The following is a 12,518-nucleotide window of genomic DNA, read 5'->3' on the forward strand; positions in this document are numbered from 1 at the left end:
GTCGATCATTTAGAACTGAGATGAGGAAGAATTTCTTCACTGAGAAGATTGTGAATCTTCGGAATTCTCCACCAGAGAGGGTTGAGGATGCTTCATTGTTGAACATATTTAAGGCGGATATAGATTTTTACTCTCTCAGGGAATCAAGGGATATGGAGAGCTTGGGGTGGGGAGAGAAAGTAGAGTTGAGGCAGAAGATCAGCTATGATTATGTTAAATGGTGGAGCAGGCTCAAAGGGCTATATGGTCTACTCCTCTTATTTCTTATGCTCTTAAACATTGGGAAGACCAAAGCTTGTCTTCAGCACCTGACAAAAGCTCTGGTATTCGCCATCGATTGTGTCCTGCTTCTTAGCCACTGTCTCAAACTGACCCTGACTGTTTGCAGTCAGCATGTTATTTGACCCTTAGGTGAGCTTCCAGCCCATCATTAAAACTGCTTCCTTCCATCTTCGTACTATCACCTGTCACTGCTCGTCTGCTGTTAAAATATTCTTTCATGCTTTTGTTACCTCCAGAAACGACTATGCTAAGGATCTTCTGCCTGGCTTCCAATTTTCCACCCTTGCGAGTTCGTCCAAAACTCTGCTGCCCATATCCTAACTTGCACCATGTCCCATTCATCTGCCACTGCTGTGTTCTCTTACTCACAATAAGTGCTTGTCATGGAAGAATGAGCCCAAAGGTCACCTTTTACCTCAAGCTGGTTTATTCTCAAGACAACTCTGCAGTGTCATAGAGTCTTCCACCCCTAGAGTGTTACAGCTGTACCCATTTATAGGTGAACCATTGTCCATCACCTGTTTTAACAGTGCAGTTGTCTTAACAATGTAATTGCCAGTCAACAAGAAGATTCTATTTTTTTCTTTTTTCTTTATTTCTCTTTCTCTATTTTAGGGGGTTGGACCTTGACAATGCAATTACTGATACATTGACAAGCTCACTGACCCATGTTGCCCCCAGGTCCACCACGCTGCAGATTTAAAATCCTCATCCTCCTGTTCAAATCCCTCCATGGCCTTGCCCTTCCCTATCTCTGTAACACCCTCCAACTCTATAACCCTTCTGCATTCCTCCAGTTCTGGCCTCTTGCGCATCTCTGATTTCCTTCACTCCATCATTAACAGCTGCGCCTAAGCTCAGGAACCCCATCCCTGAACCTCTCCACCTTGCTGCCTTTTAAATCTTCCATAAAACCTATCTCTTTAACCATCCTTTTAATCACTGCCCCTTCGACTCAGTGATCAATCTTGTTTCATAACATTCCTGTGAAACACCTCGGGACCTTTTCAACTTTTGCTGTGACCCAGTGAGTAGCACGTGCACCTCTGAGTCACAAGGTTCTGGCCTCCAGCGCCATTCCACGACTTGAGCACAAAAAGCTAGGCTGACACCCCAGTGCAGTACTGAGGGCATGCTGCACTGTCGGAGATGTCATCTTTCTGAAGAGATGTTAAAAGCTAGGCTGACACCCCAGTGCAGTACTGAGGGAATGCTGCACTGTCGGAGATGTCATCTTTCTGAAGAGACGTTAAACCAAGGGCCCTGTCTGTCTTCTCAGGTGGACATAAAAGATCCCATGGCACTATTTTGAAGAGCAGCAGGAGACACAACATGCAGGCTCCTCTGAGATGCAATGGAAACGCTGGAAATACATCGTCCTGTGCATTTTCCACTATTTGCAACACAACACTGCTGATGCCATTAACATTTAAAACCCACGCAGTCGATTGCAGAGCAGTTTGTTACATGAGGTGAAGCCACTTTTTTTTAACAATGTCAATTTGTTTGACTGGCTGCAGCGAGGCAGCCAGTGACCCAACGCCTGCCAAGGCCCGCAGGAGGCAGTCTCTGTGCCCTTCCGCCCCAGACAAACTCTCAGGTAGAGGCCAAGGAGCCCAGCTGAAATTATGAAGACCCCCCACCCCCCCGCCCCCACCCCCCCACTGTTGTTGGGAAATTGGGCCAAGGTCAAAAATGGCAGCTGCCAACATAATGACCAAATGCTCAGTCCTGGTCCCTCTGCTGTCCTCGAGGTGAGAGGCATTAGTGCTGCAAAGTGGAACGTACTCTGATTCTGGGCACCCATGTTGGCACCACACACACTTCTGAGTCAGGTACAGCGCAGTTTAGATGCCAAGTAAAGCCTCCAAAGCCACTGCCCTGCAGCTATGTCAGAATCCTTGCCTCAAAAAGGTGCCACTCTTACATTATACTATTATACTGTGACATTATCCATTCCCACATCAGCCACCCCGTGGTCTCTCGGAGCAAGTCAATCGCTGTATAATTGTGATGTTTGGGATCTTTGCCTCCCTTCCTGTACAGGTCGAATTTACAGCACAGAAACAGGCTATTCAGCCCAACTGGTCCATGCTGGTGGTTATGCTGCACACAAGCCTCATCCCACCCCTCTTCAGCTGACCCTATCAACATATCCTTCTATTCCTTGCTCCTTCATGTGTTTATCCAACTTCCCCTTAAATGTATCATGGACCCCACACTTCGCCATACTGAACACCTTTGATGGAACTTGTCTACAGATCTTGTCTACAGTTGATATCCTAGGCAGCGCACTTCAAGAAGGCCATATTGGCATTGGAAGGGGTGCAGTGCAGATTCACCAGAATGACACCGGGGCCAAAAGGGTTGAGTATTGAGGGTAGGTGGGGTCGATTAGGATTGTATTCCCTCAAGTATGGAAGATTAAGGGGTGGTCCAATTGAGGCATTTAAGACGATTAAATAGGTGATTAAATTGACAGGGTCGAGAGAGAGAGAAACTATTTCCTCTGATGGGGTGGTGGGGGGAAGGGGAGTCCAAAGCAAGGGGGCAAAACTTTAAAATTAGAGCTGTTCATGGATGATCCCACTGGAAATTCTGGAATTCTCTCCCCCAGAAAACTGGGGGTCAGTTGGAAATTTCAAAACTGAGAATGATAGGTTTTTGTTAGGCAAGGGTATTAAGGGATATGGCACCAAACATAGATGGAGTTACCATGACCTGATCGAAAGGTGGAACAGGCCTGAAGGGCTGAGGAACCTACTCCTGTTTCTATGACCTCAATACTGAAATGTTGAGATGAGTTTCCTCTCCTACTATTGTGGCAACTCAGTCTAGACTGGGATAAATCCGAAGAAATAGGAGCTGGAGTAGGCCATTCGGCCCCTTGAGCCTGTCCCACCATTCAGTCAGATCATGGCTGACCTGATGGTGGCCTTAACTCCACTTTCCTGTCTGCCCCCTGTAACCCTTGATTCCCTTATAATTCAAAACTCTGTTTAACTCAGCCTTGAATATATTCAATGATCCAGCCCCCACTGCTCGCTGAGGGGGGGGAGAATCCCAAAGGCTAACGAACCTCTGAGAGAAGAAATTCCTCCTCATCTCCATCTTAAATGGGAGACCCCTTATGTTAAAACTGTGCCTCATATAGTTCTAGATTCCCCCATGAGGGGAAACATACTGGAGTCTAGGACAATTTGGCTCCGTACCACTTGGCAGCATCTTGAACATTCCCTGGGTGATCTGGATACTATCTCTGCATACCTAAAAAGAAAGATTGCATTTTAATTCCTGACCGACAACAGCATTGCTGGCAGGGGAGAAGTAAAAAGCTCGCCTGATTGCCTTAACTCCTGTTTTCTGCCCTGGCACTAGGACAAACGGGCTGTCGAGAGGATAAACCTGGAGAAAGTCTTCCATCCATTCATTGCTGGGGCTTACAACAAAGTGGTCCAGGAGATCATGCAGGAGACTGGAGCTCGTATCAACATCCCGCCTCCCAGCATCAACAAGGATGAGATCTTCATCACCGGTGAGAAGGAGCCCGTGGCCCAAGCAGGCACCCGCATCAGGAAGATCTATGAGGAGAAGGTTAGAACAGCATCTCTGTATGAGAACGACACATGTCTTTATATCCCAGCAGGTCTGGCAGCATCTGCGGAGAGGAGCACAGTTAACATTTCGAGTCCGAATGACCCTTCAACAGAACTAAGTAAAAATAGAAGAGAGGTGAAATATAAGCTGGTTTAAGGGGGGTGGGACAAGTAGAGCTGGAAGAACTTGTCTCCCCCCCCCCCCCCCTCTTTAAACCAGATTATATTTCAACTCTCTTCTATTTTTACTAAGTTCTGTTGAAGGGTCATTCGGACTCGAAACGTTAACTGTGCTGCTCTCCGCAGATGCTGCCAGACCTGCTGAGTTTTTCCAGGTATTTTTGTTTTTGTTTTTGTTTTCCAGCATCCGCAGTTTTTTGCTTTTGTCTTTATATCCCGCCTTAGCCTGTCATACAGATCTCGCAAAGGTTTTAGGCAGTGAAACGCTTTTGAATTGCGGGGTTACTCTCTTTCAACTTCCTTAATTAATGCTGTTGCTGCTCTTCCCTCAGTCCTCCTCACTTAATACTCTCCCACTCCCTCAGTTAAATATGTCACACTCCCTTCTCAGTTAAAATTGTTACACTCCCACTTACTCTCCCTCAGTTAATGCTGTCACTCTCCCTCACTCAATCCCTCAGCTAACACTGTCACTCTGCTCACTCAGTTAGTGCTTCACTAACCCTCACATGGTCCCACAATTAATGCTATCACCCTTCCTCACTCACTCCCTCAGTTAATGCTGTCACTCTCCCTCACTAACTGGCTCAATTAATGCTGTCACAATCCTTTACTCATTCCCTCATTTAATGTTGTTACTCCCCCTCACTCACTCCCTCAGTTAATGCTATTACTCTCACTCGCTCGCTCCCTCAGTTAATGCTGTCGCTCCCCCTCACTTGCTCCCTCAGTTAACCCTGTCACTCTCCCTCAGTTGAATCTGTTACTCCCTCCCCACTCGCTTTGAATCAGCGACAGTGAAGGAACGGCGATATATTTCCAAGCCAGGATGGTGAGTGGTTTGGAGGGGAGCTTGCAGGTGGTGGTGTTCCCATGTACCTGCTGCCCTTGTCCTTCTAGATGGTAGTGGTCGTTGGTTTGGAAGATGCTGCCTCAGGAGCCTTGGTGAGTTGTTGCAGTGCATCTTGTAGATGGTACACACTGCTGCCACTGTTCGACGGTGGTGGAGGGAGTGAATGTTTGTGGAAGGGGTGCCAATCAAGTGGGCTGCTTTGTCCTGGATGGTGTCAAGCTTCTTGAGTGTTGTTGTAGCTGCACTCATCCGGAGTGGTGAGAGTCCTTTGTTGAGACAATCTATGTTGTAAAAGATTGAAGCATGGCTGAACATACGAGATGTAAGATGTGGAGAGAGGAGAAACTTCCTGTAACCGCAGTAGGGGGTGGGGGGTTGAGTCAGGAGGCTCTCAAGACATATGAGAAATGTGAAAGAATAGCAGTGAAGGTCATTGCAGGAGTATAGCTCCAAGAACATGGATACAGTGCAGGAAGAAGTTTAATGATCTAACTCGAGTTGTCAAGGTGAGTGAGTTCAATCTTCAAATGGCATATCTTAGCTTATGCACCACTAGCCTCATCCGCTGCTCAATTAACAACACCGCCTTCACCCTCCTACCATCAATGTATCAATTAACACTCAATCCTTCAGTTAAATGGTTTATCTCACCCTCTCACGCTTAGCACTGTTCCAAACCTCACACTCATTGCTCTCAAATGCTGGCAGCTGTTTAATTAAGACAGCCACATCACCCAAACATATTGCAGGACATTCACTGACACCACTTCATTCTTTATTGCAGGAGAAGGTGGTGCTTAATGGGGGGCAACAAGAACAAACTGGAGGAGGACGAGCACATCTGCAAGGTTTAACACCCGGTGAGGAGGCAATCATGGGAAGGGGCATCGCTGAGGCCATGGCCGCTGGTGTCATTGGAGAGATCAAGGATGAAGGTATCTGCGTACTTAATTCTCTCATCTCATTTCTTCCAATCCCCACAATCTCCTCTGTCTCATAGGACGCAGGCGACATAAGCACAACCTCCTTACTTTCCCTTGTACCTTTTTCATTTCAGTTTCCCAAGAACTGGAACCATCCCAGTCAGAGGAGGAAGACAAAACAGACGATGAAAAAGAAGAAACGTCATCACTCGATCCTACAGGCACAGCCACCGGTTCAGAGACTGACACCATGCGTGTTTCAGAGGCTTGGCTAGAAGAGGGACCTGCGCATGATGAGACACCGGCTGCAAGTGTGCAGGAACCAGGGAAGGTGGAGAGGACGGCGCAGGTGCCAACTTGCCGGAGGGCGAGGTCGGACACTAGCTCCGTCATTGAGGAGTCAGACGAGGACTTTGATGGCCCAGGTTACAGGATACGGCTGATGGGCATGCATAACCAAATGGTTGGTACCCTGGAAAGCCTGCCAGAAAGTCTGCGCGCAATGGCGAGGAGCATGGAGGAGTCCAGCTCCAACTTGGCACAGAGCTTTATGCAGAGTTTAAAGCTCGCCCTCTCAAACATGGAGAGGGTGGTGACCCCCGTCAGCCCATCTGTAGACCCCGCCATGACAGAGCGCCTGATGGCTGACATCGCAGCTTCCATTGCGGCACAGGCAGCTTCCATCAGAGGTCTGAGCGCTGCCGTGGATGCTCAGACTGCTGCCTTGCAAGCTCAGACTGCCACCATCGTGGCTCTGGATACCACTGTTCGCACGGGCTTCCAGGGCCTCACAGCGTTCCAGCAATCTGTCATCCAGCGGATCAGCAGGTTTGCCGAGGCACCACCCTAGGAAAGTGGCAGCGCCGTCAAGGTCGGCAGCACTCTTGCTCCTACCCCTGCCGCTCCATCAGTGCCCTTGCTGCCCGTCAAGCAGCCAGCCCAGACTGCAGCAGGCTTTTCTAAGCCCAAAGGTGCTTATGGTTTGTTATGGCATGGCGGATGGTGAATGCTGAGCTGTTCAAGTCCCAGGGGGAAACTTGAAACACCTGCCACAACTATGTTACAATTTGTATTTTGAGATGTGTGCCTTGAATTCAGTAGTTATAAGACCACCGAATCCTATAGGTTTCTTACAAAACTAAATTAAATCTTTATGAATCAAAAAAAAGGTTTTAAGCACATACATAGGTTTATAAGTTACTATTATGATAAGTCCTAGCTCCCCTAGTTAATCTAACTCCCAATTACACCTCCATTAAGACAACAGTAAACACACAGGGCAGAAATTTTCGCTCGGCGAGCGGGTGCATGCCCAACCCGCAGGAGCGTGAAATGATGCACGTTGACGTTGGCTGAGTGTGCCGAAGTCAACGGGCAGCCGAGCGATAGATCGGGCGGCAATTAAAAGGCCTGTTAAGGCCATTAAGTAATCAATTGACGGTTGGCGGACAGGCGAAAAGGCCAAGCGGCCTTGACATTTCTTTTGGAAACCTCATCCACAGGTGGGAGGAGGTTTCCAAAAGCAAATAAAAATAAAATAAAAACTTTAATTTTTCATTAATAACATGTCCCTGCTCATGTGACAGAGTCATATGATGGGGACATGTTTTATTACATTTTTATTTTCTTTATTTTTTTTTAATATCCCTTCTTCTCCCTGAGACAGCTCCGTGCCTCAGGGAGATTGCACTCGCGCGCATGCGCAAAGTTTGCACTCAGCTCGTTCGCACTCCCTCCCCCTTCCCACACAGACAGCGCTCAGCCCTGCCGCTTGCGTTTCACGCTGGGCGGGCCTTAATTGGCCCGCCAGCGTGAAATCGCGGTGCGGTGCCGATTGCGGGCGGCAGTCGGCTTCCCAACTGTCCCTGCCCTCCCCCGCCAAGCCTGCCCACCAAGGCCAAAATTCTGCCCATAGATTTTAAAAGACCCAGGCAAAGTAACACGATACCCTGAACAGTCGAATTCAAAGTGAGTTTTCTTCACTTCTGTTCTTGTAGACAGCAACTAGAGGCTTAAGAGGCTGGAGGCTTTTCACACTGGTTAGATCTTAGAATGCCTTCTTCCCTTACACATAACCCCTTCCCTTTTATACATGTTTCTCCCTTTTTAATGTAAGCCTCATTGTCTTAATATGTCTTTTCAACTCTACTTTTCTAATAATAATAATCTTTCATAGTACCAATCTTATTAGTAAGATTTGGGAAAAATAAACACACTGTTTGGCTTCTTCTGGCTAAGTGTAACATTTCACCAGCTCTTGAAATTCAAACTAATCTAATTTATCTAAAAATGCAAATGTTGCCTTTACACCTCACATTCTAAAACTCCAGCCATGTTTACCTATTTAACATTTCAAGCCTGGCTTCCCTTCTTGATACATCAAAGCCTTCAGACCAGCCGTCTTTAATTCAGTTAAGTCTCACACGCACGCGCATACACACACACACACACACACACACAATACCTACTTTACAATAAATTCCAATAACATTATGAAAATTATTATATTTTCCTGACACTTTCCATCACTCAGACTGCAGCCACTGGATAAGCACCTAGTGAGAGCAATAGGAAAGACAAAGAAACATAGAAGACACGTGCTCAGGGTAATTAGATTATTTATGTGTGCAATATTTAATGAGCGTATTTATTAAACGGGATTGGAATGTATTTTCTGATGTTTTTGTGTTGTCAGCGCTTCCACAGTACCAGTGTAGGGAGTGTCAGCTTGGATTTTGTATTTAAGTCCCTGGAATAGGAATTGTAGCCACAACCTTCTGACTCAGAGGTGAGAGTGCTCCCCAACGAGCCACAGCTAACTCAGACTAAGACATGATAAAGATGAGGTAATTTTAAATCTGTGGATTGTAGGAGGATGGATACTCATCTTGGGAGATCCATAACTCCTGAGGTCCTGGGGAAGAGTTATGAGATGACTTAAAGCAGAGCTCCCCAAACTATTTTTCAATATGACCTCATTTTAACACTTGAAAGTTAAGGCAATCCTAATGCTAAACAAAAACAAAACAGCAATAAAGCAGCATTGTAGCATTCAGTATATAATTATTAAAGTCTGTGCATAGTAGATCAACATGTAATAAATCATATAATTATGAAAATCTGTGTTTTTAAATTACTTTATGAAAATGTTATTATTTTATGTACTCGTCACTCCTTTCTTCATCTGAGCCGTCCCAGCTCATAAACCTTGACCAAGGAAGCAACAGAAGCCCAGATTGAGGGTCTTGAGATGGCTGATGTTGAAGTCCAGGTCGTTACGCAGCACCAGGTGATGTAGTTGGGCTCAGACAGGCTTAGCCAGCGACACCCAAGCCTCTTGAAAGAATAAATAAATGTGGAGGCGTTGCCACCAGATTCATGGTTGGGGCTGGGCTTCGAGGCTCAGTGAAGCAATCATGGGCAGAGCCCATGGCCTTAGACTGAGAAATAGCAGGGTTAAAGACGGGGCAAGATCCTGCCTGGGCCTTGTTGCTGGTCCTGGGCACAGTCGGGGGAGCTCCACACCTCATTTGCATGTTTCGGTGACCTCAGTGGGGGTCGCGTCCCATAGCTTTGGAACCGCTGGTATAAAAGTCTTGACTTTAACATAAACGCCAATGCGTATAGAACAATGTTGTATTTAGAAGGAGCAAGAGAGTTCAGAGCAGCAATGGCCAGAGAGGACTAACCTTTAGTTATGGCCTCACTATTTGTGGCCAAGAGGCCCTGAAACAGCCCATGCAAATTAAGACTGCAACTTTTATATTGACCTGGTACATTATTAAACTGGAACCCGTGAACTGTTCATGAGCAGATCCAGGTCAATCTGTCTGCCACTGTTTCTTTTGTATTTGTTGCTGTGTTAGCATTTTTCTCTGTTATTGTACAGTGATAAACATCTGCAGTGAGGGCATTGTTTTCTTTTGGGTAAATGACGGTGTTTGAAGAAAGAAAAAGCAAACTTTCACTTATACAATGCCTTTCACAACCTCAGGACATCCCAAAGCACTTTGTGGAGATGGAATGTGTTGAGATTTTCAAGGGAGAGGGGGGGTTCTGATATGCAGAAAACATACATTCAAATTGTGTGCAGATAAAAAGCTTAAATAATATCCTGGTATTCCTTCCTTCCATCGTGTGTGCTTTGCCTGAAGGCAGGTCCTTGGCTAATTGCGTGCTGATACTTCATCCTGAGAGGTTGGTAGGTTTTGTCAGTGGTGGTTTGCCACTGCCTTCCAATCTGAGGGGCAGGGCAAGGAGGCAGGCCCGCCCAAGTTTACCTCAGCTGGCACAAGAATCGAACCCGTGCTGTCGGCGTTAACCTGAACTGCACGCTAGCCTCAAGCCAGCTGAGCTAACCGGTCATCCTGGGAATAGCCATTCACAAATTACATGCAGGCTTTCAGCCGACTGGGTCGATTTAGCTTGCTCACAACCGGATCGCTGTGGGTTGCATCACTGCAAGCGTCTAGAACAATCTCTGGGCAGTGAGTCGAACATGTGCTTTTGCGATTCCGCAAAAGTATAACACGCCTCCGCCATTTTGGCAAAAGTAAGTCACCAGATTCGAACTCTGGCAGGAGTGTAAAGCATTCCCTGGAGGTCTGCATTTCTAGATATGCATGACGTTAGCAGCAACTTTACACAGGGGAACTGGTTATTCATATATAGGTGTGTGCGCGTGTGTGTGTATCATATAGAGTTGCAAAAGGAAGCCTTAGTAGCAGAGAAATCCACTGGGACGAGTGGGGCTCTGGCACAAACATGTTATTTATACCCAGTGCATGTTGTAGCTTGGCATTTTGGAACAGTAAGTTAAACAAAAGTGCTGGTTCAGTAAAAATCAGCCTGAACTATGTTGGTGCAAATTTCACGTTGTACAGCTGTGCCCATAAAAGGGTAGTTTTGCGAGTTTCCTGTGCCAACTTGGAGCCTCGCTACATGGGAGCATGGCTCAGAGAGGGTTATATAAGTGTCTGCACTCTTGCCTCTGAAGTTCGAAGGTTGTGTGGGTTCAGGTCCTAAGCCAGAGACACGAGCACGTAATCCAGGCTGACACTCCGGTACTGAGGGAGTGTTGCACTCTTGGAGGTGTTGTCTTTCAGATGAGCTGAGACCCCCATCTGCCCCCTCGGGAGTGGAAATGAAAGTTCACACTGCACTGCTTTGAAGAAGAGCAGGGGAGCCCTCCCTGTTATCCTGACCTATATCTATCCCTCATTCAGCATCACCAAAAGCGGATGACCTGGTCATTATCACATTACTGTTTGTGGGAGCTTGCTGTGCACAGACTGGCTGCTGCCTTTCCTAAATTACAGCAGTGACTACATTTCAAAAGTATTTAGTTGGGCTGTAAAATGCTTTGGGATTCCCTGAGGCTGTGGAAGGTGCTATATAAATGCATGCTCTTTCAGATGTTTTCAGTATTACTATACATGATCCAAAGGGAAGAAGCAAAGTAAACGGCAAAGTGATAGGATAACTATGGCCGCTGGCTGGCAAATGAATGTGGACCACTGCAAGGGTAATTACATTAGGAAAGAGAAACAAACCCTGGGAATATTAACAAAATGGCTCTAGGCAACAGAGCACAACGCAAGAGTATAGGCAGGAAAGCTCATTGAAACCAATAGTACGGTGTACGGCAGCAGGAAGGGCGGGATCCAAGAACTCAATGGCAGGAGGTGGTAACACGTGTGAATAACCGAGTCACGGGTACGGCCTCGCCTGGAGTCTGTGTACTGTCCCTGGTCACTATTCGACGGTAAGGGAGCCAAGGCATTGGAGGCAATGCAGGAAAGGATAACCAACATAACAGTGGCTATTTAGCCTTTTCTGCACTATTCACTGGGATCAAGACTGATCTGTGTCCCAACTCCATATACCATCCTTTGCTTCATATCTCATAATCCCTTTGCTTAACAAAAATCTGTCAATCTCAGATTTAAAACCAACAATTGATCCAGCATCAACAACCAGTTGTGGAAGAGAGTTCCAAACTTCTATCGCCCTGAAAGGTCTGACCAATTTTTCCTGTATACCCCAGTCCATGACATCCCAACCAGCAGAATTAGTTTCTCCCTATTTACCCTAGCTGTTTCCCCTAACATCTTGAAAACTTCGATCGAATCACTCCTTCACTAAATTCCAGGAAATACAACCCCAGTTTGTGTAATCCCTCCTTGTATTTTAACCCTTGGAGTCCAGTTATCATTCTAGTAAATAGCTGCTGCGCTTCCTTCAAGGCTAATAGGAAGGTTTGTAGTGGAGTTCCCCAGTGGTTGGTTTTGATCTTCCTGATATATAGTTCCGCTCCAAGCCACTCACCATCCTGACTTGGAAATATATCGGCAGTTCCTTCACTGTCGCTGGGTCAAAATCCTGGAATTCCCTCCCTAACAGCACTGTGGGTGTACCTACACCACATGGACTGCAGTGGTTCAAGAAGGCAGCTCACTACCACCTTCTCCAGGGGCAATTAGGGATGGGCAATAAATGCTAGCCTAGCCAGAAATGCCCATGTCCCATGAATGAATTAATATTAATGACCTTGACCAATTTCAAAACTTGCGGATGAAACTTGGAAGCATTGTAAATTGTGAGGAGGATAGTGCAGAACTTCAAAAGGACATAGGTTGGTGGAATGGGCAGACAAGTGGCAGATGAAATTTAATGCAGAAAATG

At 46.5% G+C, this 12,518-nt stretch overlaps 1 protein-coding gene across 6 annotated transcripts in view; it reads left to right on the forward strand.

Annotated features, from left to right (window-relative positions):
• The window catches only part of hdlbpb (high density lipoprotein binding protein b), a 100,891-nt gene that overhangs the window by 32,454 nt on the left and 55,919 nt on the right, over positions 1-12,518 (forward strand). For all 6 annotated transcript variants that reach the window (XM_078533804.1, XM_078533800.1, XM_078533805.1 and 3 more), the window contains exon 7: positions 3,661-3,876. In XM_078533804.1, coding sequence (XP_078389930.1) covers positions 3,661-3,876 — 216 coding nt within the window. The remainder of the gene's footprint in view (positions 1-3,660; positions 3,877-12,518) is intronic.

The sequence above is a fragment of the Cetorhinus maximus genome, chromosome 34, assembly GCF_964194155.1.
Source record: "Cetorhinus maximus chromosome 34, sCetMax3.hap1.1, whole genome shotgun sequence".
Lineage (NCBI taxonomy): Eukaryota > Metazoa > Chordata > Chondrichthyes > Lamniformes > Cetorhinidae > Cetorhinus > Cetorhinus maximus.